The sequence below is a fragment of the Leucopleurus acutus genome (genome assembly GCF_964270905.1).
Source record: "Leucopleurus acutus genome assembly, chromosome: 15".
NCBI classification, from domain to species: Eukaryota; Metazoa; Chordata; class Mammalia; order Artiodactyla; family Delphinidae; genus Leucopleurus; species Leucopleurus acutus.
The window spans coordinates 32,726,147-32,748,748 of NC_139157.1; the positions used below are offsets into that span (position 1 = coordinate 32,726,147).

General features: G+C 38.5%; 1 protein-coding gene across 3 annotated transcripts in view; it reads left to right on the forward strand.

Moving 5' to 3' along the window:
- ARHGAP18 (Rho GTPase activating protein 18) overlaps nucleotides 1-21,162 on the forward strand; it is a 139,076-nt gene extending 117,914 nt beyond the window's left edge. Inside the window, exons 11-16 of one of the 3 annotated variants that reach the window (XM_082855707.1) lie at nucleotides 1,777-1,983; nucleotides 3,045-3,185; nucleotides 14,005-14,129; nucleotides 17,744-17,805; nucleotides 18,159-18,195; nucleotides 19,394-21,162. In XM_082855707.1, coding sequence (XP_082711833.1) covers nucleotides 1,777-1,983; nucleotides 3,045-3,185; nucleotides 14,005-14,129; nucleotides 17,744-17,805; nucleotides 18,159-18,195; nucleotides 19,394-19,412 — 591 coding nt within the window. In that variant the 3' untranslated portion in view covers nucleotides 19,413-21,162. Of the gene's footprint in view, nucleotides 1-1,776; nucleotides 1,984-3,044; nucleotides 3,186-14,004; nucleotides 14,130-17,740; nucleotides 17,806-18,158; nucleotides 18,196-19,393 lie in introns of all 3 variants that reach the window. The other 2 variants (XM_082855708.1, XM_082855709.1) reach the window with 2 other exon arrangements.
- The last annotated feature ends 1,440 nt before the right edge of the window (nucleotides 21,163-22,602 follow it).

Consider the following 22,602-nt stretch of genomic DNA (forward strand, 5'->3'; position numbering starts at 1 on the left):
CTGGTGATAGATACATTTTTTTTTTTTTTGGCCACACCTCGTGGCACGTGGGATCTTAGTTCCCTGACCAGGGATCAAACCCATGCCCCCTGCATTGGAAGCACAGAGTCTTAACCAGTGGACCACCAGGGAAGTCCTGGTGATAGATACTTTTAAGAAAGGACAGTGCTTATAGATGAGATGAAGAGACAGTATATCCAAAGATGAAGTTCTTTCAGCAAAGGCTAGGTTAACATTTTATTAGTTTCATATCTATATATACACACACATATTCTAATATCCTGATAGTAATATTTTGAATAACTTTATTGTATTATGTAGCCCACATTTAAGTGGTTTATTACCTAATCTCTGCAATTTATGCTTGTAAAGAAAGAGATACACTGGTCCCTGAATAATTATTCTGGTCTCTGGAATAAAATTAAATATTTTTTCCAAACCTTACCAATTAATCTTTTGTCCTCATTTGAGAAGGTGTTGTTTCTATATAACCTTATGCTTGGATTACAGTTTAACTTTGTGAGCACTGGACCAGAAATTAGATACATAAATCTCATTGTTAAATAGGCTATGCCTTTAGTTTGTTTCAAACTTTGAGGGTCTATATAGTAGCTAAACTGGACTCAAGATCAAGTTGTTAGAGCCTATAGGAATATTTCCCCTGAAATCCTGTGAGAGATGAACACAGTTTTTTTGTTTTTGTTTTGTTTTTCCATTTTGGCATAGTTTGTTTGAACTTTTTCAGGTAGGAATTTTAGGCTGAGTATGATAACATGCTTCTTTCAATAGTTAAGAGTTCAGGAACAAAGCCAGATAGACAGGCAATTAAATTCCGTCTCCACCATGTGCTTGCTCTGTGACCTCTGGTAAGTTACATCCATTCTCTTAGACGCTGTTTTCTCATCTGTATGATGGGGATCAATTACGGCATCTATTTCCAATCAGGATTAAGTGAGGTGATCTCTATGAAGTTCTTAAAACAATGCCTCGCCTGTAGAGATCATTGAATATCTGTGCAGTTATTGTTGTTAATGTTTCGGACCAAAATTGATTCAAGAAAGAAAGCAAAAGAAGAACTTAAAGCTTTATGCCCTAGCGGAAGGAGGGTGATCTAAGCTGCCGTGGCTTTTGTGGAGGGGCGCTCAGAGGACACATAAGTGTTGTCCATGGAGGTGGGAAGTGGGGGGCATCAAACTGAGCATAAACTAGCCTGTTCTGGTGAAAAGCTGCTTTTTGTTCATTCATTTTTTTGAAAAAAATTATCTTCTCTTTGTCTCTATTTCCCCTTCTCCCCATCCCAGTCTCCATTCTTTTTGGATTTCAAGTCAACCAGCTATTGAGTCCCTTAAAACAAACGCAACTGAGATTGAACGAGCCTTTTTAATGGATTTTTTTTTTTTTAATATTTAGAGATAAAAGTACAGCACTTCCTGCAGCAAGTGAATACTTGTTTGATATTTTGAACTATTTTTCAGTGCTCCATGGCTTTGATAGGCAGGCGGTCTGACGCTTCTCCATCCCTCTCCCCACTGCCCAGCTCAGATGTGTGTCCTCTTGCCTCATTCCCCAGGGCCATAGTCCACAGCGGAAACACAGCACCAGCTCCGGGTGTGTTAAGCAATGGAGCAGCTTTGAGGACAAGGCCCACTGGATGTGGCTGGCTGACTGTGGTTATGCACAACTTATTATTTTTTTTAATAAACAAAAATCCCTGCAGTGCCTTAATCTCTTATCTTCATGTCTAACACAGGTCTCAAAGCATTATTTCTGTTTCAGGCCCTGCTTGAATTTCTCCAAAGAGTCGTGGACAATAAAGAGAAAAATAAGATGACGGTCATGAATGTAGCAATGGTCATGGCCCCGAATCTCTTCATGTATCATACATTGGGTTTGAAGTCCAGTGAACAGCGAGAATTTGTAATGGCAGCTGGGATAGCTAATATCATGCACTTATTGATTAAGTATCAAAAACTTCTGTGGACAGTAAGTATATATTTTCAAGTTCTGTTAATGAGTGATGATATCTAGATTCTGAAGTCTTTTTATTGTTATAGTCTCTATAAAAAGGTAACCAATATAGGTGATTTCAAATGCTGTTAAAAAAATTGATGTCTACTTTTAAAAGTCTCAGTTTTTAAGATGCCTACATGATTAAGTGTTTCAGTTTGGTAACTTCTAAAATATTTTATTTTTGCTAATGGAATTTCTGAGGATTATTTTTTCCTGGATTATTGCTAGGTACCTGTCAGCTCTTGTTTATTGGTGAGTTTTTCTTTCTCTTTTGACAGGAGAGGCCAGCTGGTTATTAGAAGGGTATAGGTTAGTTGGAGGCTAGGTTGTAGACAGGTGGCTGCTAAAGGGACCAACTGCTGAGTTCGTGGTGCCTAATGCCCGTCACCTCAGGCAGTCTCCAGTCCTGGCGTAGAAGATGGTCACTATGTCCTTGAACTTCACCAAACCTCTTTTTTAAAATTAATCAATTAATTAATAGTTTGGCTGCGTTGGGTCTTCGTTGCTGTGTGCGGGCTTTCTCTAGTTGTGGCGAGCAGGGGCTACTCTTCATTGTGGTGCACAGGCTTCTCTTGTTGCAGAGCACGGGCTCTAGGTGCACGGGCTTTAGTAGCTGCAGCACGCAGTCTCCCTAGTTGTGGCTCGTGGGCTCTAGGGTGCAGGCTCAGTAGCTGTGGTGCACGGGCTTAGCTGCTCTGTGGCATGTGATATCTTCCCGGACCAGGGCTCGAACCTGTGTTCCCTGCATTGGCAGGCGGATTCTTAACCACTGCACCAGGGAAGTCCCTGAGCTTCTTTTTGAACCTTACACAGTGGGTGGTAATTATCATCACCTGGATGCTCTGTACACATGGTAGGTAAGATGATGAATTTTTTTCCCACAGATTTAATGAATGGCATAGTCTTATCAAATAGACTTTACTTCTTAGAGTCTTTACTTCTCTCCAAATATAAGAAATAAAGATAATTATTTCTATAGTTTAAAATGGTACTACTTCTTTTTCCTCCCCAAACTTAATTTCATTTCTCCATAGATTCCCAAGTTTATTGTCAACCAAGTGAGGAAACAAAACACTGAAAATCATAGAAAAGATAAAAAAGCCATGAAGAAATTGCTGAAGAAAATGGCTTATGACCGGGAAAAATATGAAAAGCAAGATAAGAGTGCAAATGATGTAAGAAAAACTTGAAGATATACGTAGTTATACAGATTGCAGTACTGTTTTTAATATCTTATATACAACAAAGAGTTTTGAATGTTTTTGTAGGATGAATTTCTATACACTTAGTAGGCTCTGGTACTATGTATAAGTTAAAGGCGTCAATAATGGTAGCTATGCTCCTATTAGTACTAATGATGAATACGGATAGTTGCACAGGTCTTGGTGACTCAGCATGTGAGCTGTTGTTAAGGAACAAAGGAAGATAACAAGACAGGATTGTCTCAGCACACACCCACCCGCACATAAACACACAGAGGACTCTGTGGAGATTCCAGTTGCCCACTAAATGTGTAATGTTTAGTAACTAAAACAGTCCCTTGTGTGAACCATTGACCTTTTTTCCTTCAATTTTCTCATCTGTAAAATGAGGAAAAAAACTAACCCAGATAAACAAATAGGTCAATATTGGTGTAGTGCCTGAGATCTTTCCTAGACTTCAGTAAGTCCTTAAAGTGTCTTAACTGGAACTTAAGAATTTGGAGAGAGTTATGTTGGAATGCAGAAAATTAAACTATTTCAAAAAAGGGATATTTAACTCTTAGTATTCATAAACTTCTGTTAAGAGTATAGTAAGAACTGGGTTTACAATAATGAAATATACATGAAAACACGTTCAGAAGAAGTGAGTTACCAAAGCTCTAACTTAAGATCATGAAATGCAAGGGTTTCTATTGTTCTATTTATGGTGAAGACACCCCTCCACCACCATCACCACCATAGAATTTCCTCAGTTACATGCTGACATCTTGTGGAATAATGTGGAAATGCAATTATCAGCCTTTGATTTTTCTGCTTTGGCCTACTTAGGGATCCAGTAATCACACAAAATTTTTTTTCTCCTTTATTTATTTATAGCTCTCACTCTTACAAAATAGCATTTGCCTGGCATTAAACTTTTTTTGGTCAATTTCAAAGTATCTTTAAAAGCATAAAATTTAATAAGTGGGAATTGTACATAGTGTTTATATTTTTTGAGAAATGCTATACAGGTTAGAAAGGATTTTTGAGATATCATTCTTGTTTAACTGAGAATGTTCTATTACCTCTAAAGATTATGAATACGTGAACCTCTCTTGTAGCCCTGATTATTCACATTAACTTAGGTGACTTTATATCCTTGTCTTTTTAATTAAGACCGTTATAATGTGATACTCTGAGGAACAGTGTGTATCTAAGAAAACAAAATTTGTGCTGTACCTTTTTAATAATAAGTCCTTAGACAAAAATTAAAATGTTACTTTTTTTTGAAGATGGAACGTTTAAATTATTTTGTCATTTATAGAAAAATAGCATTAACTTGGATTTCTTTAGTTGATACTTTGGGTTAAATAGAGGAGAGCTGGTCTGAGAATTCTGTCTGGACTAGTTAGAAGCTGTATTGTCAGTTTAAGGCTTGGGATTTAAGCCTGGATTTAACTCTCAGTTTCATCATGTATTAGGTGTCACTTAATCTTCGAGTTTTGGTGATCCCTTCTGAGAAATGCAGTTATTATTCTGACAAAATACTACTAAGAGCCTCCTTGGTGCTGAAGCCCCACTTCCTCTTAGGTCTTCCGAGGAGATGGGCCTGCTGCTCCCCTACAGGGAGCCAGAGAGGGATGTAGGAGGGTTGGGCTCAGAAGTGCTAGAGGTGTGTGATGGAGCCTGACCTGGGGACCCTGGGCTATCAGACAGGAAGTGGGCATCAGAGGGGCTTCACCAGAGAGTAGAGCAGAGGCATGAGAAACACATGTCAGGTGTTAAGTCTCCCTAGCAGAGGAGCTTCCTGGTAGAGTGGTCACCATCGGTGATGGTGGCCCACAGTGGAGGTCATGTACCTTGTCATTTCGATTGAAAAAGTTTCATCAGTTGCCAGAGGTTTTTTCCAAGCTGCTATCATTTTCTTAGGGAGAAAAAATAGTACCCAGGAAACAATTACAGGACAACAAAGAAAGTAGAAGATAATGTCAAATACTATGCTTATGTGGTGAGTCACCAACTAATCAGTTTTCTACATAGGCTTCCATCAGTTGCCAGAATGTTAACTCGAAAAGATTTAACATGAAAGTCTGGACTTCCATCTTGACTTGACAGTTTGGAGGTGGGAGCATCCTCATGTCCCCTTGCCATAGGGGACCTGTTTCCTGCAGGGTAACAATTGCCTGGATCCAAGGAGCAGCTCTTCCCTTTGGGTGGAACGTGAGCCATCTATGTTTCGATAAACTCTCCCCTCCCACACCGTCCCCACATTTTTCCTGTTGGTTTGTGTTTCTTGACTCTCCCCAGAAATCATTTGAATGAAACTGGCATGTTTTTTATTTGTTAAACAACTCTTTGATGTGTGGAATTGACACTTAGATAGGGAAGATAATAATTTCAACCTAGGGCCTGTTGAGTGTGAGGTGTGTGTTGGATATCTAAGTGGGGAGGACTGAGGGTGTCTGGAGGGAAAATTCAGTCATCCTGGCCAGTGAGGTACATGGAGGGGCAGGGGCAGAAGGAAGGCGGGAATGGGGCTCAGCAGGGAGCCAGGCTTCTCTTCTGTATGTGGCAGGGAACTGCTGAAAGCTGTGACCCCAGCAGTTACATGATTATATTTGCATTTTAGAACAGCTGTTACGATGGCAGGTGAGGGATACATTGGAGGAGTGTGAGAGAGGAGGTTTGGTAGGAGATGCCAGCTAATTTCATTGTTGATGGGAATATGTAAACTGGTAGAATCCCTCTGGAGAGCAGTTGGCATGTGGCAAAATCTTGAAAACCATGCTCCTCATTGGACTTAGAAATTCCTTCAGAGGGGATAATCAGACGAGCATGCAAATAGTTATGCTTAAGTTCATTGCCATTTTCTGTATACTGGCCAAAATTAGAAATAATCCAAAGGGAAAGAGGTGGTTAGTTAAATATGTTATGGCATATCGATATAATGAAATACCATGAAAATGGACAAGTGTATATATTGGCATTGGAAGATATTTGTAATATGTTGAAAGAAGAAGTTACAAATCAGTGAACAGTTCATCGCTGTATTTGTAAGGGGTAATAATTATCGTTATTTTGAATGCTCACCAGAGGTCAGGTATGCTGCTAAACATTTTACCAACATTTTATTTAATATTCATAGTAGTTTAGTTGGAGTTTATTATTAAAATAGTCTCTTTTTTTTTTTTTTTTACAGATCAGGAAAGTGAGGTTCAGCAATGTTAAGTAACTTACTTAAGGTAATCTAGATAGGAAGTGGTGGAGCTGTAATTTGAAACCAAGTCTATATGACTTTAAATCCAGGTCTCTCTACTGTTATCCTCTCTTTCCCCATAGAGCACAGAAAAGCTCCATCCCCAAATCCTGGGCTTATGTATGGTAATAAAATTGAACATGTATTACTGCCATTATTAGATATGTTTAATATATAGCTTTAAAAACAGTTCTGGGTTGAGCTAAGGCCCAGCAATGGGAATGGAAAGAAGTGTTGAATGTGAGCCAGTAAGACCCGTATCAGTGAGATGGTGAAACTGATTAGATGTAAGGAATGTGCAAGAAGAAGGAATCTAGAATGACTTGCTGATTTTACTTTGGGTGATTTTATCATCAAGATAAAACATCCAACAAAAGGAACAGACTTTGATGAGATAGTCAGTTTTTGGCGTTTGGGGTTGACATGCCTTTGTGAAAGTTGGCTATGTGGGCCTGAAGCTCAGAGGGTGGCCAGAGCTGGAGGTGTGCATTTGGGACCAACATAGAGATTGTAGTTGAAGGCACAGACTGGTTCCTGTTACACAAGTGGATATATGGGGTAAGAAATCAAAAAGGCAAAAACACCAATATTTAAGTAGTGGGCCATGGAAACGGAACTGGTAGAAGAGGGCAAGGAATAATAGGAAGTAAGAGAAAGTTGAAGACTGTAGTGTCTTAGCCCCCTGGGGGAAGAATAAAGTAATGGAGCTTGATCAGTAGTACCAAATGCTACAGAGAGGTTGGGTAAGGTTAGCCTTGGATAAGAGGTCCTCTAGATTTTGCATTTGAAAGGTTAGTTGTGACTTTCTGCAAAGCATTGTCTGTGACTGTTGATGGAAGAAACCATGCTTTCTAGGGATTGAAATGTGAAAGACAAGAGATTATAGATCATGAGAATTCATCAAGGCAATATTTTTTTAAAGCCCTCTGTATGCTATTAATGTTAACTATATATAATTGGGCATTCATGTTATTAAGACATGCTTGACTAGGTAAATTAATAGTTTGAATCAGGTTGTAAGGGACACAATCTACTTAACAAGACCAATGTTTATAATGACTGCAGCATATTAATTATTTGGTACAAGTGTGAATTTCTTAAGTACTAATGAGACATCTATTAATTACAGCAAGAGGAAACACTTAGTGAAAAATAACATAATTGTAGACTATTTGAAAATAACCATTTTCTGATAGCCTTCAACTTGTAGTTGGGAATGATATCTCTCACACACACACACACACACACACACACACGCGCGCGCGCGCGCGCGTATATACACATATGACATCAAACACCAGGAGTCATTTGGCTTGATATAGCCCTAGCTTTGCCATTAACGAGACATTAATGGCAAATCATTTTCTCTCTCGGGGTCTCAGTGTCTTCTATAAAATGAGAGTAAGACCAGATTAATGGTGTTTAACCAGAAGTATACAATAGGGGCTTCTGTGGTATTATTTTAAAAAACAAAAAGCAAAAAACCATGCCTGTGCTGCTTCCCAGACCCACTGAAGCAGAATCTCCCAGAGCAGTACCTGCACATGTGTATTGTATAAAAACTGTCAGGGTAATTTTTCCCCCATTTGCTGTATATGTGTTTATGTGCACATATATTTAATTTTATTATGGAAGTTTTCTAACATACACAAAGATAGAATAGTATATGAACCTCCATAAACCCATCACCAGCAATCACCCATATTTTTTTAATCCTGTTTCATCTTGTCTTCCACACCTTTTTTCCTTTTAGTATTTTTAAGGAAATCACAGACCTTTCATCATTTCACCCGTAATTACCTCAGACTGCATCCTTGTCTAAAAAGGATCTAGGGCAGCTTTGATGAGCATCTGGTTATGAATTGCTGAATCATGCAGGTTTCAAGTCCATAGTAGACTTAGATCTGGGTGAGTTTTCTTCTGTCATTTAAGCTTACCTCTGAAAGTAAAAGGAAGCTGTACATTTATGAGAGAGCGTGAGCACAAAGTGGGGCTCTGTGAGATTCTGTGAAATAAGCCAGGCTGCTCACCACATCTGCCCTCATTGTAGAGGGAACAAAAGTTCTCTCTTCCTAAGGTGAGCTTCAGTGTTAACTCAGGATGATCTGCTGGTCACACCCTTAATTAACAGTCGAGAGCTTGAGCTGTAGAGAGCTTACAAGACTCTCTAAGGGTTCCAAAATGATCTGGTAACATTTTTAGGGTTTTGGACATGGAAAAGAAATCTGTTTCTCTCATCTTCTGCCATTCTCCAGAAGAATCCTGGAGTTGGCAGCAGTGCGGGGTAGACTCTGGGTCGTTTGTGGCCGAAGTTGTGTGTCTAGTCACAGCTCTGTTTAGAATTCCATCTCTGGTTTCACTTAACAGCTCTGACCCAGAGCATTGTCACAGGTACAGTTTCAAGCATCTGCTTTAGGTCTGGAAACAGTGTCTGGATCTAGTTGGGGACTCATGTGGAAAATCAAATTACAATATCAAGCACAAAATCTTGTTTCTTCTTCAGACATTCTCTGATTTTTTTATAGTACTTAAATACCATATTAAAAGAGAAAAATATCACAACTTATTTCATTATCAATTAAGTGATTATTAATTTTGGAAGTTACTTCAGGCCCTTCTTTAAAATTCTCTGAATCTGTAAGTTGGATAAAAATTTAAGCATTTGGATAACAAAAGCCCAGTTATAGTCAGAGCAGACAGTTCAAGACAACAGAGAACGACTTCTGTATCTCCACCTCCAAGTGATGAATATGCCATTTTAGTTTAAGATACCCTGCTAAAATGTCCTTGTTAAATTTTCTAAAATGTGTGTTATATCTGGCCTTTATTTGAGAAAGTTGTATGTCCAATTTGCCCTTTTGAAGATAAAAGGTTTTTTTGTAGTATTAAAAAATGTCAGCTTTACATTTAAATTAGCTTTTAATTTAAAAGAAGAAATTAACATTTCTCCTGAGGGTCTGACATTAAATTTATGGCCTCTAGAGTGTAAAAATATGAGCAACACAGTATTTATCTACACCTTTTGAGAAAATACTAAAATCATTGTTTATTTCACCGGATAGTAAGAACTAAAATCCTATTTTTAAAAATATACTTTAGTTCAATGTGTAAAACATGTGAGGGCCGTATGAGATCATTTTCTCTATTTTAACAGTCTTTGCATGCATAAGAAATTAACTAACATTTTGTAAGTTGTAAAATCCTTTGTGACTAATTTTTAATGGCATGTTAGTCAGATACTGCTCTTCTCCAGTCCTGCTGTACATCATAAAACTTCAGCTCCCAAGCACACCAAAGAAATTTAAAAGTAAGGGACAGAGTCACAGCCGTTAAGGCAAAAAAAAAAAAAAAAAAAAAAAAAAAAAAAAGTGAAATAGGAAGGTTACAAAGATTATACTACTCACAGACTTAGTTATTTTTACGGCTCAAGCTAAGAACAGACGGTTTGGCTTAATGATCAGGCATGTTGTGTCTATTCAAAGCCTGGCAGCTCAGTGTAATTAGCATACTAATAGCTTTAGTATTTGATACACCGTGATCCTGGAGCTTAATAGTAGTCGTCATACACTATTTAAATGAGAGCTTTGACATCATTTATTGTTTATCATCTTTAGTAAATATCATTTGGCCACCCTTGTCAAGAAATCCAGGGAAAACTTTCCAGAAACAACTTCTAAACACTTCATCTTTAACCATTGCACGTTACCAGTTAAACTAATTTCTCCTCCAACGGCAAAAGGCAGGGTAGATTCAAGTTGAGTCAGGCTGTTAATCTTTTTATTGTTGTGAGAATTTAGATGGGATGTATTACCACAGAAATAAACACTCTGAGAATTGTTACTGTTTCTCACACACAAACACACACACATACACATGCACTGAGGGGAAGGGTGTGGGAAATGTTTAATTTCATAGCCATAAGAAACCTGTACACACGCCACTCCCCATATGCTGGCAAAAGCCAAAATACAGCAATTACCTGACTTTTCACATACGCATGAGAACTCTCAAGTACTCTCAGAAGCTGGTACCTGGGCCTCTTCCTTCTAAACTAACAATCAGAGAGACTTTGGATTCCTGTGTCAGATGTGGTGCTATTGGGTACAACCCCTGACGCCACCCTGATTTCAATGTTAGGTTTTATAAGAAATTATGGCCATACTCTCCAAAGTATGATCCCTGACCTCATTTAGAAAGTATAGACCATGGTCATATTGTTAGGGGTCTTTAGTTGTTCATGAGATGCTTTGGGGGAAAAGTGGCTGCATCCCCAAGCAGGTGCATGCTAATGTTGGTTACTCTCTGCAGGACCAAATGACTGAATTATCCCTTGTAGCATCTTTAAGTCCTTTCTTCTGTTCTCTTTCCCTCCCTGTCTTTTCCCAGTAGCAAGGGGAGTAGTAGTACCATGTGGTAGATAGAAGCAACTTAACTTGTTTCTTTCAGACAATATTCCTAAGACTATTTTCTGCTATTAAGGAAAATACTCATTGGTATAGTTTATTTTATTCTGGAGAAATTTTACTTTTATTAGCATACCATTTCTAGAGAGAAATTATATGTGTGTATATATATATATATATATATATTTTTTTTTTGGCCGTGCTGTGCAGCATGCGGGATCTAGTTCCCCAACCTGGGATTGAACCCATGCCCCTGGCATTGGAGTGCAGAGTCTTAACCACTGGACCGCCAGGGAAGTCCCCAGTGAGAAATATTTTTGAGTGACTCATGTAATCAGTAAACATTGATAGATGGCTACAGATGTCACTCAGATATGTGGCATGTAACTAGAATACAGGTGTCATATATTAGAATCTCCATCATAAAAGAGATTCAGTGGAAAGAGGAAATTCCTCTTGATTCTATGGAGTCAGAAACCCTCCACGGAGTGTTTCATGCGGTTTGAGGTGTGTGAGCTGGGCCTTGAAAAATGGATAGGTAGCAGGGGATATTTCAGAAGGGGAGGAGAACATTCGTCAAGATAGGAAAGCATGGTGTTTGTAGTGAATTTTGACTGTCCTTTTTTTATCCAAAGAATGGAATATGCCACAAGGAATAGTGGGGGAGGCAGGGAGCAGAGGAAGGTTGTTATATTCCTGAACTCTTTATAGCAGCATATTATTTTTCTGGATCATTTTGCTTGTGTAACTCATTTATTGTAGACCTTCTATATATAAAAACTTAATCATATCAACTTACTTCACTTTAAATGTCAGCATACGTTTGCCTGCCGTTTTTGATATTCTAGGGTTGTATAAGATGTAATTATGGAAACAGTTTTTGCTGCTATTACTTTCACCAAAGAAAGCCTCTATGTAAGGATATTTGGCACTATGACTTGAGCAGAATTTCCTAACGTTTAAATCAGCATAAAGTAGATGTCGATCTGCAAACCCCAACCTGCTGTTTAGGACCCTCCTATAGTATAGTTATAACAATAGACTAACAGAATCCAAAATACTCGTACTTGTTTCCCTGAGTAGGCAAGGTGGATTGGAGCTTATCAATACAGACTCAGTGCTTCAACTGTTGCTATTACAATTTTCGCTCCACCGTTCGAGTTGTCAGGCCCAGCTTATTGTTTTTCACCTCCTATGAGGAAACAGTTGAGGCCAGGACAGCAGGCAGAATGGCCACAGCAGGATATAAGCTAGAGATGAACCCCAAGGGAGAAGTGCATGTAGCGTAATCCCTGAGTTATAAGATACTTCATTGATTGAATAACTGCTTTGGAAAAAGGTAACAACACTACCACGTGAAATGCCCCATCCATTGTAAGAAGCAGCTCATTTTTCAAAATGCTACAAATGAAAATAAAATCTGTCTTAGAATCAAGGGAAAAGGCAAATTAGACCTGTAAACTAGAGGCGAGGTGGAGGTCAGAGACCAGGTAAGGTATCAGGCCAAACTACAAGCCCCAGAAATGGGAAGTCAACAAACCAAGCCAAGGGTCCAGGCTGGATGGGAGAGAGAGAGCGGGAATTGAGGGGTCTGGGCACAGGTTGGGATCAGGACGTCCTTTAGGGCTTGGCTTGAGCTCAGTATCCCCAGGGAGAGGAGTCATACAAGGCTGCTAGGAATGCAGTCCCTCGTCTAGTCTAGCAGAACGGTGAGCGGGCAGTACCACATGCTTTGTCTTTGACTGGCTTGGAGTGAATGCACCCTTTGGGGCTTCACCGAGTGGTCAGGTGAGGGCACAGCCTGTCTCTACAGGTTGAGCGTGTGTTTGTAGCCTTCAGGGAACGAAGCCATTGTCGTTCCGGGCGCGCAGGCTCAGCGGCCATGGCTCGCCGGCCCAGCCGCTCTGCGGCATGTGGGATCTTCCCGGACCGGAGCACGAACCCGTGTTCCCTGCATCGGCAGGCGGACTCTCAACCACTGCGCCACCAGGGAAGCCCCTTTTCTCCCTTGATGGTCCTATGCAGTATTGCTTTTCTTTGTTATTCCTGCACTACATCTCAGATGTTACTGAGAAGCAGTCATATCTTTTGGGGGCACCTGCGTTTTTATGCAGCCTGATCTAAAAATCATCTTATTTTTGTTAAACGTTGCAAAGAATCACGTTAATTCCATCTGTGATATATTTATACTTTGTTTAAAAAAAATTCAAGACCATATACATTTAAAAATGATATTATGAGCACAAAAATAATATTGTGCAGGAAAGACTTGTGTCTTATTTATTTACTAGGTAAGTAGACTTAGCACAATGCCTGGTACTCAGTAGATGTTTAGTAAATTTTGGTTGAATTAAACAGGGTGTTTGTAGTGTTTAAAGCATTATGTTTAAACATAATTTGTGCGTGCTGTTTGGTCTAAGATCTGTTCAAGAACATATGGTTATAAATAATAAATTAGTATTTATTTTAGCAGAGCCGTTCGGACTTAATTAAGCCTAATATTTTGAATGCCATCGTTGATATTTTGATATTACAATCCTCAAAATCTTTCTCTGATGACCTTCCAAATACATAAAATGTTCTTAACGTCTGTGGGCACAGGATTTAGAATGGGTCATCTCAAGTTCAAAGTATGCGGTCGCAGTGTATGCGCGTCAGCCACGTGAGGAGCAGACACAACACAAATGTATTAGAAAAGTATGTTTCATTTATTTTAATACTCTCAGGGACAAAAATTTTTGTGAAATTTTGTGAATGCGCAGAAATGGTTTTTAAAATGCTTACATTGCAATAGCATGCAAAGTAACTTCTTTCTGATTCGATTTCATAAATTGCTACGTGAAGAAGCACCCTCTAGTAGATAACACTCAGAAATCAGCACTTAATATGGCAGTAATGGTTATTGCTGTCATTCTTTACATCTTTAAGAATAATTAAGCATTACTGCACAGGCATTATGAAGTTCTCCTATCACCATTAAGAGGATATTTGAGGTTTGATGTAATTTAGCAAATTACATTATATAGTAGTTAAGGTTTTTATGTAGTGAAGTAAAATGCGTAGTAGTTAAGCACACTTACCGTATAATGCATTGTACAGAGTTACATGTTCCAGCTGCTGCCAGCTTTGTTCCAGTGTCATTATTGCTTTGCAGGCTGACGTTCCTCAGGGAGTGATTCGAGTGCAAGCTCCCCATCTTTCGAAAGTTTCCATGGCAATACAGCTAACTGAAGAACTCAGAGCCAGTGATGTACTTGCCAGGTTTCTCAGCCAAGAAAGGTAGAGGCCTGTTTTGTTTTAATTATTCCATGGTATAATTCACTTGCTCTCTCTTTCTGTCCCCCTTTTTTTTTTTTTTTTTTTTTTTAAACTATGGCTGGTGTGAGGGCTTATTAATGTTGTCTTCCCGGCAGAAAACAAAAGCAGACTTAACAATTAGACTGTTGGAATGAGTTGAGTTCATTGGGTGTAGTTTGTGTTCAAGTGGAGCCTGTTTCGAACAGGAGGTCTGCGCAGTCCTTCACTGTGCCCGCTGTGGGCTTGGTACACGACGCCACTCAATATTCTCTCCAGAATATGGTGATTGGAGGTTAATTACTGTGTGTAGGCTGTTAGGAAAATCACTAATTAGGATACAGTGGGATTAAAAAAAACAAAAGGAACAACTTCTTCTAGGAAATATAATGAATACAAAGAAATGCTTAAATTTTAAAACAGAAGGTAGAAAGACTTGAGAGGGGACAGCCGGTCCCTGGAGCTCTGAAGTCAGTAGGACAGAGCATACTATCCTCAGTAGGAACGACCAAGCCTTCCCCTCTGTGTGCAGCTGGTGGGGCAGGAGTAGTCCTCTGAAGGTCATTGGCATCCCTCCCATGTACACTTTCAGAGACATTTTGCGATATCTTTTCTTGAATTTTAGGGGTTCGAACAGGGTATAGGCATTTCAGTGTTCAAATTCTTATTTTTAGCTAAAATTATATTTTAATGCTTCCCCCGCTCATTTCCACTCATTGAAATAAACCTAATTTTTTTTTTTCTTTTAAAGACAGGGACATCAGGGACGTTGGCCTCTTAGCTTCTGTCTACTCTGTCTCCCATAGAATTTCATCTCCTCAGTCTAACATTCAACTTTTCTGCCAGAACTTCTCCAATTTTAATACAGAACCACATGTATTTAATACGTGTCTGCTCTGTCTACGGCTCTCTGCTAGATGTTGGAAGGGTTATAAAAAATACTTTAAACTGTCTTCCCTCAGGGTTTGTAAATTGGGAGAAGAGATGAGCCCGTGCAGTTAACAGATGGTGATGAAATAAAAGAGTGTCTTAGTGCTAATTCTGGGCTTTCAGTAAGCCAGCATAAACTTCCCTTTCAACCATGCTCTGAAGGAAGTATTATCTTACTTCTGTTATACTGATAAGAAAACCAAGACTTTGCAAGGTCATGCGTTACATAGGTGGTGGAGTAGAGCTGAGTTCTAAATCTGTGGTTTCTGTCCCCCAAGGAGGTCCTTTAACCCCTTTCCATACTGGCTCGAGCGCCTAGAAGCTATCATGAATCTGGAGGCCATTGGTGCAGAGTCTGGGACTAGATGGACTTTGCGGGGATTGAAGTCCTGGGCCAGTTGGAATTTTGGGGGATTAAGTTCTGGGAGCAGTTGGAATGTCTTGGATGTCTTTGCTCCCTAAAAGTTCTCTCCGCTTCAAGGGAGTCAGTCCACAAATGGTGTACTTGAAGATCTGGCCAGACTTCAGATATAAGCAGCTCTTCCAGGCTAGACATGGTTTAATTTACACAGCATTTACTTGCAGGACCCAAGTGCTCAATTTAATCTGTACTTGTGTTCCTCTACTTGTAGATGATACAAGGTGTGACTCTGAAGTTGTATGATATATTCCACTCTGACTTCAATATTTAGGGTAGAGTAGGATAATAGTAGGCATACTCTTATAAGAAAGCACCAGTTTTGTGACAGTTGCCATTTGCTTATTTGGATTTTCTGCTTGTGGTGCTTTGCTACCCCCTTAAGTGGAATCCCTTCTTCTACCTCCCCCCTTCTTGCCATCCTGCTTCACCCAGAGGGAAGTCTGGTAAGCATCTTGGTCCATTTGCCCTTCCCCCCCCCCCCCCCCCCCCCAGTCCTCAGCCCTTTCCCTTATGCTTGGGGATGCCGGAAGCAGATGATCTGGATCCAAATACCAGCTTTTCCTGAATCATCTTAGGCTAGTTTTTATAATCTCTGTAAGTCTCAGATTCCTCATTGTAAAAGTGGGCCCACGTTATAGCCTTGTGATAATTAACCGGGAAAATGACCGTGAAGCACATAGCATTATCTGTCTGGGCCATCTAATAAGTGAAATTCTCAGTAAGTGTTTATGTGTATCTTCTTTCACCACTTTCCTCTCCTCCCATTTGCATTCCACTTGTATAGTGACAGTGGGAAACCCTACTTCCCTCCATCCTTTTCTTCCCCTTCTTCCTCTACTGAAGCCAAGAACACATGAATGACATAAAATAAGTGCCCAGTGTCTTCACCAGTCCTTGATAACGACTGTTGTCTTTTCTGTATGGATTTGTTGATTAGTATTAAGTGAAAGCTCATGTGTACCAGGAAATCCAGTTCAGGTTTCTTTAAAGTGGCATAAGAACATAGATACTCAAGAAGCAAAATCTGAGAACAATATCTGACTAGAATTTTTTTTTAGTCTGCCAAAACATTCCACTTGGTTTTCATGAAATAATGACTCTTTTTATACTCATAGTTTATTGGGTTATGTACTATATTTAAAATGAAAATATAATTATTACATTAGTTAATTTCAAAAATAAGCATACGCCAGTTTGAAAACGAAGTGAATCGTCTCTTGGTCAGGATACAGCTTAGCAGGGCAGATCTTAAGCATGAGGACTCCCAGAGCCCTGAGCAGTCAGTGTGTCACGGACAGCAGAGTAGATGGAGCTGGATAACCAGATGAGCCATTAAATGGTTGGTTAGGAAAGCCTCTATGTACTCTTTTTTTCTAATGGTTTGGATAAAAGTCAGACCTGGTTTTCTCTTCTCAGTTCCAGGGAGTGTGTCCTCAGGGTCTTCTGTCAGTGGTTCGCAAATCTTTCTGAGCATCAGAGTCCCACTAGAGAGCATTTAAAAACCACATTCTCGGGCTTCATGTAGACAAATTAAATCAGAGTTTCTAGAGCCCTGGATCTGATTTTTAGCAGGTTTCCCAGATATAGAGATTTTTGTAAACCACTGAATTTTACCCATTTTTATTGTTTGAACCTAACGCTCTGGAGAGTTGATTCTTTGAAGAGTATAAACCTGTACGTGCGTCCTACTTGTAAAGTCTTCATAATGAGTATTTGCTTCTGTTTTGAGTGTATGTACCTCCCGTATTTGGACGGTCAGCACAGGGAGGTTTATGAACCATGTCCTAGTCTTTATATTCATCTTGCAGACTATTAGAGTGGTCAGCACAGCAAACCCGTGATAAATACCTATTGATTAAATATAATGTGAAAATTAAGGTGGAAATGTTACTTCTTAGAGTTTTATGAGGACCTTTTTGGTCCCTGTGCAAAATAGATGACCATATTAATAATTTTATTGGCAGCTAAAATGTTGTTACTTTTCTTTTTAACTTTACAAATTTAGATACTGATTTATTATTTCACCTTCAGATGTACAGTTCCATTTGTTTATTTTAATTTACAGGCGTGACATTTTTATTACCTATTCAGAGCATTTAACAGATGGGAAAATACAAACGTGTAGATAATTACAGTATGTCTAAGTTATGAATTTTCCATACAAGCTAGAATTCCCCAAGGACATTAAAGTGATTTACTTGCAAGCTGTCTGATGATGCAACTAATCAGTTTGTTTTATCCCTAGTAGTGGGGTTGCCCAGACTCTCAAGAACGGGGAAGTTTTTTTGTATGAAATTGGAGGAAATATTGGTAAGCGCTTTTTTGTTGTTGCTATTTATTTATTTATTTATTTATTTATTATTTTATTATTTTTGGCTGCATTGGGTCTTCGTTGCTGTGCGCGGGCTTTCTCTAGTTGCGGCGAGCAGGGGCTACTCTTCGTTGCGGTGCGCCGGCTTCTCATTGCAGTGGCTTCTCTTGTTGTGGAGCATGCGCTCTAGGTGCCTGGGCTTCGGTAGTTGCAGCATGTGGGCTCAGTAGTTGCTGCACGCAGGCCCTAAAGCTCACGGGCTTCAGTAGCTGTGGTGCACGGGCTTAGTTGCTCCGCGGCGTGTGGGATCTTCCCGGACCAGGGACTGAACCTGTGTCCCCTGCACTGGCAGGTGGATTCTTAACCACTGCACCACCAGGGAAGTCCCGGTAAGCACATTTTTTAAATCTTGCATTCCATATGCTGATTTGACATTGCCGGTGGTTATTATTTATGTCTTTGGGAGAGAAAAAGAAATTAGAAGTAAAATATAGCAAGCTGTAGATAGTTGATGAATACTGTGGATTTCTTTTTAGGGGTCTCACCTTTCTGTTCTGGCTCCTTAGAGCTTCTTTGTACAAATGCCCGTCTATGTGGAACCTGAGCCAAAGGCAGCTTCTCTAAAACAGGAATAACTCCTAAAATGGTTAATGCAGTTTTTCAAAACTTTTTTCTTTTTTATACACTGATGGCACATCTTAATAAAGGAAGTAATTGAGCTCATTTAAGACCAAGATGACACTTTTATTATGGTACAGTACTAGATATATTTAGCGAAAGCAGAAGTTATTTTTGCCATTGTTGCTTGCCTACTAAATAATATACATATGCATACGTAAACATATTGTTAGCTTATGAAATAGAAATAAGATAAATGGATTCGTTTTGACCATGTCTCATATTTTATTTTCCCACGTGTAATTATCAATGGGTTGTACTCATCTTCTTATTAAAATTCAACATAAACGTTTTCTCTTATTTTGACCTTTAAAAAGGTAAGAGTGAAATTGTCAACAAATAAATGAAATGGTGTTTAATTCAAAAGAGTAATTGAAAATATTTTAAGATACGTTTTTAGAATTTTTTTCTAGGACTTAAAAATTTTAGTAAATATTGAAAGTTGAATACAAGAATGTGAAGACTCCTAAAAATTTAAATAAACCACAACTCCACTAGAACTCTGTATTGTTACCTGTATTAATCAAGATTATTAGGAAAAAAAAGATTAAGTATTAGTATATTTGATTTTGCATTTTGCTATTAGATATTGGGAATTAAGCATGGTTTCTTACTTAGGTCAATTCAAAACTGTTGCCACTCTTAATAAAGGTGAATAAGCTTTTAAGGAACCATTTAAAAGTCCATCACAGAATTTTCAACTTCCTAAATTAATTTGAAACCTGCACATTTAGAAAACTACTCAATCGACTTTTCCAATATTTGGCCAAGCCTTATAATATTATGGGAGACAGGAAAAAATGAGAACTATTTCGAAGCGTAAGACTTGAGTTAAACCACTAGGCTTAAAGTTAAAATTGCATCCCTATCTCCCCACTGTATTAAACTGATGCAACATCTCTTTACTAGGGGAACGCTGCCTCGATGACGACACTTACATGAAGGATTTATATCAGCTCAACCCCAATGCTGAATGGGTTATAAAGTCAAAGCCATCATAGAAGTCTTAACGCTGCAAATAACCGCAAGGACTCCCTTAGTCATATTTGCTGGGTCAAGAGTGTAAATAAAAGAAACAGTGGGACGCTTTTATTATTCAAATGTACCTGACTCTTGAATAGTGACACACTCAAGCTTTAAAAAGTTATAGATTTGTGCTGCTGCCAGATTATGTTAATTATTTTTATTCATATTATTATTAGAAAACATCTCTGGAGTGAGAAGAAAGGGGCTTATTTAGCTTGGAGGCTATTTTCATACACTCTGTGGAATGTGTCCAGAAGTGACATCATTTTCTTTAAATGTGAAAATATGCTCTCTTCCCTCTCTTTTTTTCTCCTGACATAATACATACAGTAATATATGCTTTTTCACCTTTCTCTCCTCCTGACATCTGCCTTCCCCCAAATGGGTTTACTTTTCAACCAAAAAGGTAACAAATACCAGGTATGGCAAGTTGTAAGGGCAGTACCTCTTAAATCAGACTGAATTCAACAGTATTCCTGTCTCTATTGAACGTTAATATTTATCTCTTTGAATCATTTGTTCAAACAGTAGCATCCCACTTCTTCCGCTGTATCACATGAAGTGATTTGCATTTTTTTTTCAGTTTATCTGACATGTGCACAGAACTGTATCCACTATCAAGAAAATAGAACTGTCAGAAACTGCCAATTATTACTGCACCATTTAAGACTTACATACTCAGAATAAATTAAAAAATCCACGTGGAATAACTGGATTATGGATAACAAGAGAGTGAAAGCCAGATCACTTCACGTATGCTGTAGTCTTCTCAATGAAACTTAAAAAGTCATAGCTGGCTTTACCTGTTGTCATATTAACAGTACAAATATGCATGATTGTATGATCCAGTAATTGTTGAGAATGTATTCTGCTGAAAGAGGAATTTTTTTTTTTAACTCATAAATAAGTCAACAGTAAGAGTTATTCTTCTGGGTGTGACACAGTCATATGAACAAGGTTTGTTTGTGTCCTTATTTTAAATAATCAGAGCAAATTTATTACAATGCAGTGGAAAGGACTATTCCCAGGGATTTTAATGCACAAACCATATTGTGAAAAGAGATGAGCCTCTGTACTGTAAATAAGAGGAATGAAGTGACAGAGAAATGTTCAATATTTTTTGAGTTTAGAGTGTAGTAAATAAAAGGTGATGTAAATAAATATTGCACAACCGTGTTTATGATACTTTTATTAGGACTTTAGGAAAAATTGCACATTCTCAGAAGCTCTTGATGTCACTCTAATTAGGAGGGAAAAATGCTGCTAATGAGAACAGTCGCAAATTTTAATTATAAGAGCAGCCTGTGGATATGATCACTTAAATATCTTTGTGGTGATTTGTGCCATTGCTTTTTTATTTAAAAAATTTTTATAATTAAATGCATTTTTCTAAATTATCTTCTCTTGGAATTATTACTTTTAACCCTATCCGTTCATGAGTATAATAATGGACCATTTTTGTTTTTGTTAAAAGCCATTTCTACTTTTACTGTTCCTATTTATTGTTCCTGTGTAATTTTTAAAGTGGGAAGACATGTGGGAGATTTAAGCTTGTTTCCTTTCTTTTTTTTTTCCTTATGCGAATTTCTATTCTTTAGGATTTTTCAAAACACACTGTATTCTATTTCTGATTTTGACAGTATATATTAATTTCTCAGTTAGTAAAATGTTTTATTAATATTTTCATGTAATGAAGACAGTTAACAATATAAAAGCAAAATCAAGTGCTTAAAGCATTTTAGGGGTGCCCAACTTAAATAAAAGACAGGGGTGAATATGATTTAGATAAATGGCTGCGTAAAGCATGTGTCAACTAATTGTCACCACATTTACTACTCACGGCAGGGAGTGGGGAGACACAAGAGGCTTTTGATAATGAAAAAGTGGCAGATCTTGGTAAATAAACATGAAAATGCCACTTTATTTGAGTCCTTCTTAGAACTCATGACCTGCGTTCATTGACATTGCACAGTAAGTACTGCATTTAAATAACCAAGAAAAATGTCTATCTACACTTATAAAAGAGGAGAAACTTTATAGTGTATAGTCTTAAATATAAATGCCCTTGCATTTTCCCAAATGCCTTTTCTGTAATTTTTTTTCTAGTGAATTTTAAATCTCTGGGTAGATTAGTTTTTATTCGTTTGTATGTGAGGGAAAATAAAAACAACAAATATGTTTGCTTTGCCTCTCAAATATCCTAATTCTTAAGTTGCTGGTGAAAAACAGAGAGCTGGTATTTATAGAAAACTGGTTGCCCTGTTAATGTTTTGGAAGTGCTTCCTCTTTTCTGGAGGGGGTTATTATGAGTCTTTACAATTGCACAATATTTGCTTACTGCTGCTATAGAATTCAGTGTAAACTCCTTGCTAGCACTCTTTGGGAAAAGCAGTTTATTTTACTGACTTTATGGGATTTTTCATTACTATCTTTTCCTACTTTTTCAGATTAGACTGGTTTGTACTTTCTTCCTCACTGTCCTGATTTCTCACCTATTGATCAGTAGGTGGCACTATTGGTCAGGAATTCCTTCGCAGCTAAACTTGGAAGTTTTGAAAGAGAACCTGAGTTCAGAGTATGCGGTTAAGACTCAGTGCCAGGCATCTGCAAGACAATTAGGTAAGAACAGCATGGATCTCTCTCAGATCACTGATTGTGAAAATTGTAAATAATAATTCCAAGGTTTCTATGTTCAGTCTGTTAGTCTGCTTTTATCCTTAACTTGTTGAGTGGAGAGGGAGGGTGGGAGGAGGGTTATCTGAGTCACAATTAAACGTTTTTTTAAAATTAATTAATTAACTTTTGGCTACATTGGGTCTTCGTTGCTGCACGGGCTTTCTCTAGTTGCAGTGAGCGGAGGTTACTCTTCGTTGCACGGGCTTCTCATTGCAGTGGCTTCTCTTGTTACAGATCACCGGCTCTAGGCGCACGGGCTTCAGTAGTTGTGGAGTGTGGGCTCAGTAGTTGTGGCTTGCGGGCTCTAGAGCTCAGGCTCAGTAGTTGTGGTGCACGGGCCTAGTTGCTCTGAGGCATGTGGGATCTTCCCGGACCAGGGCTCAAACCCGTGTCCCCTGCATTGGCAGGCAGATTCT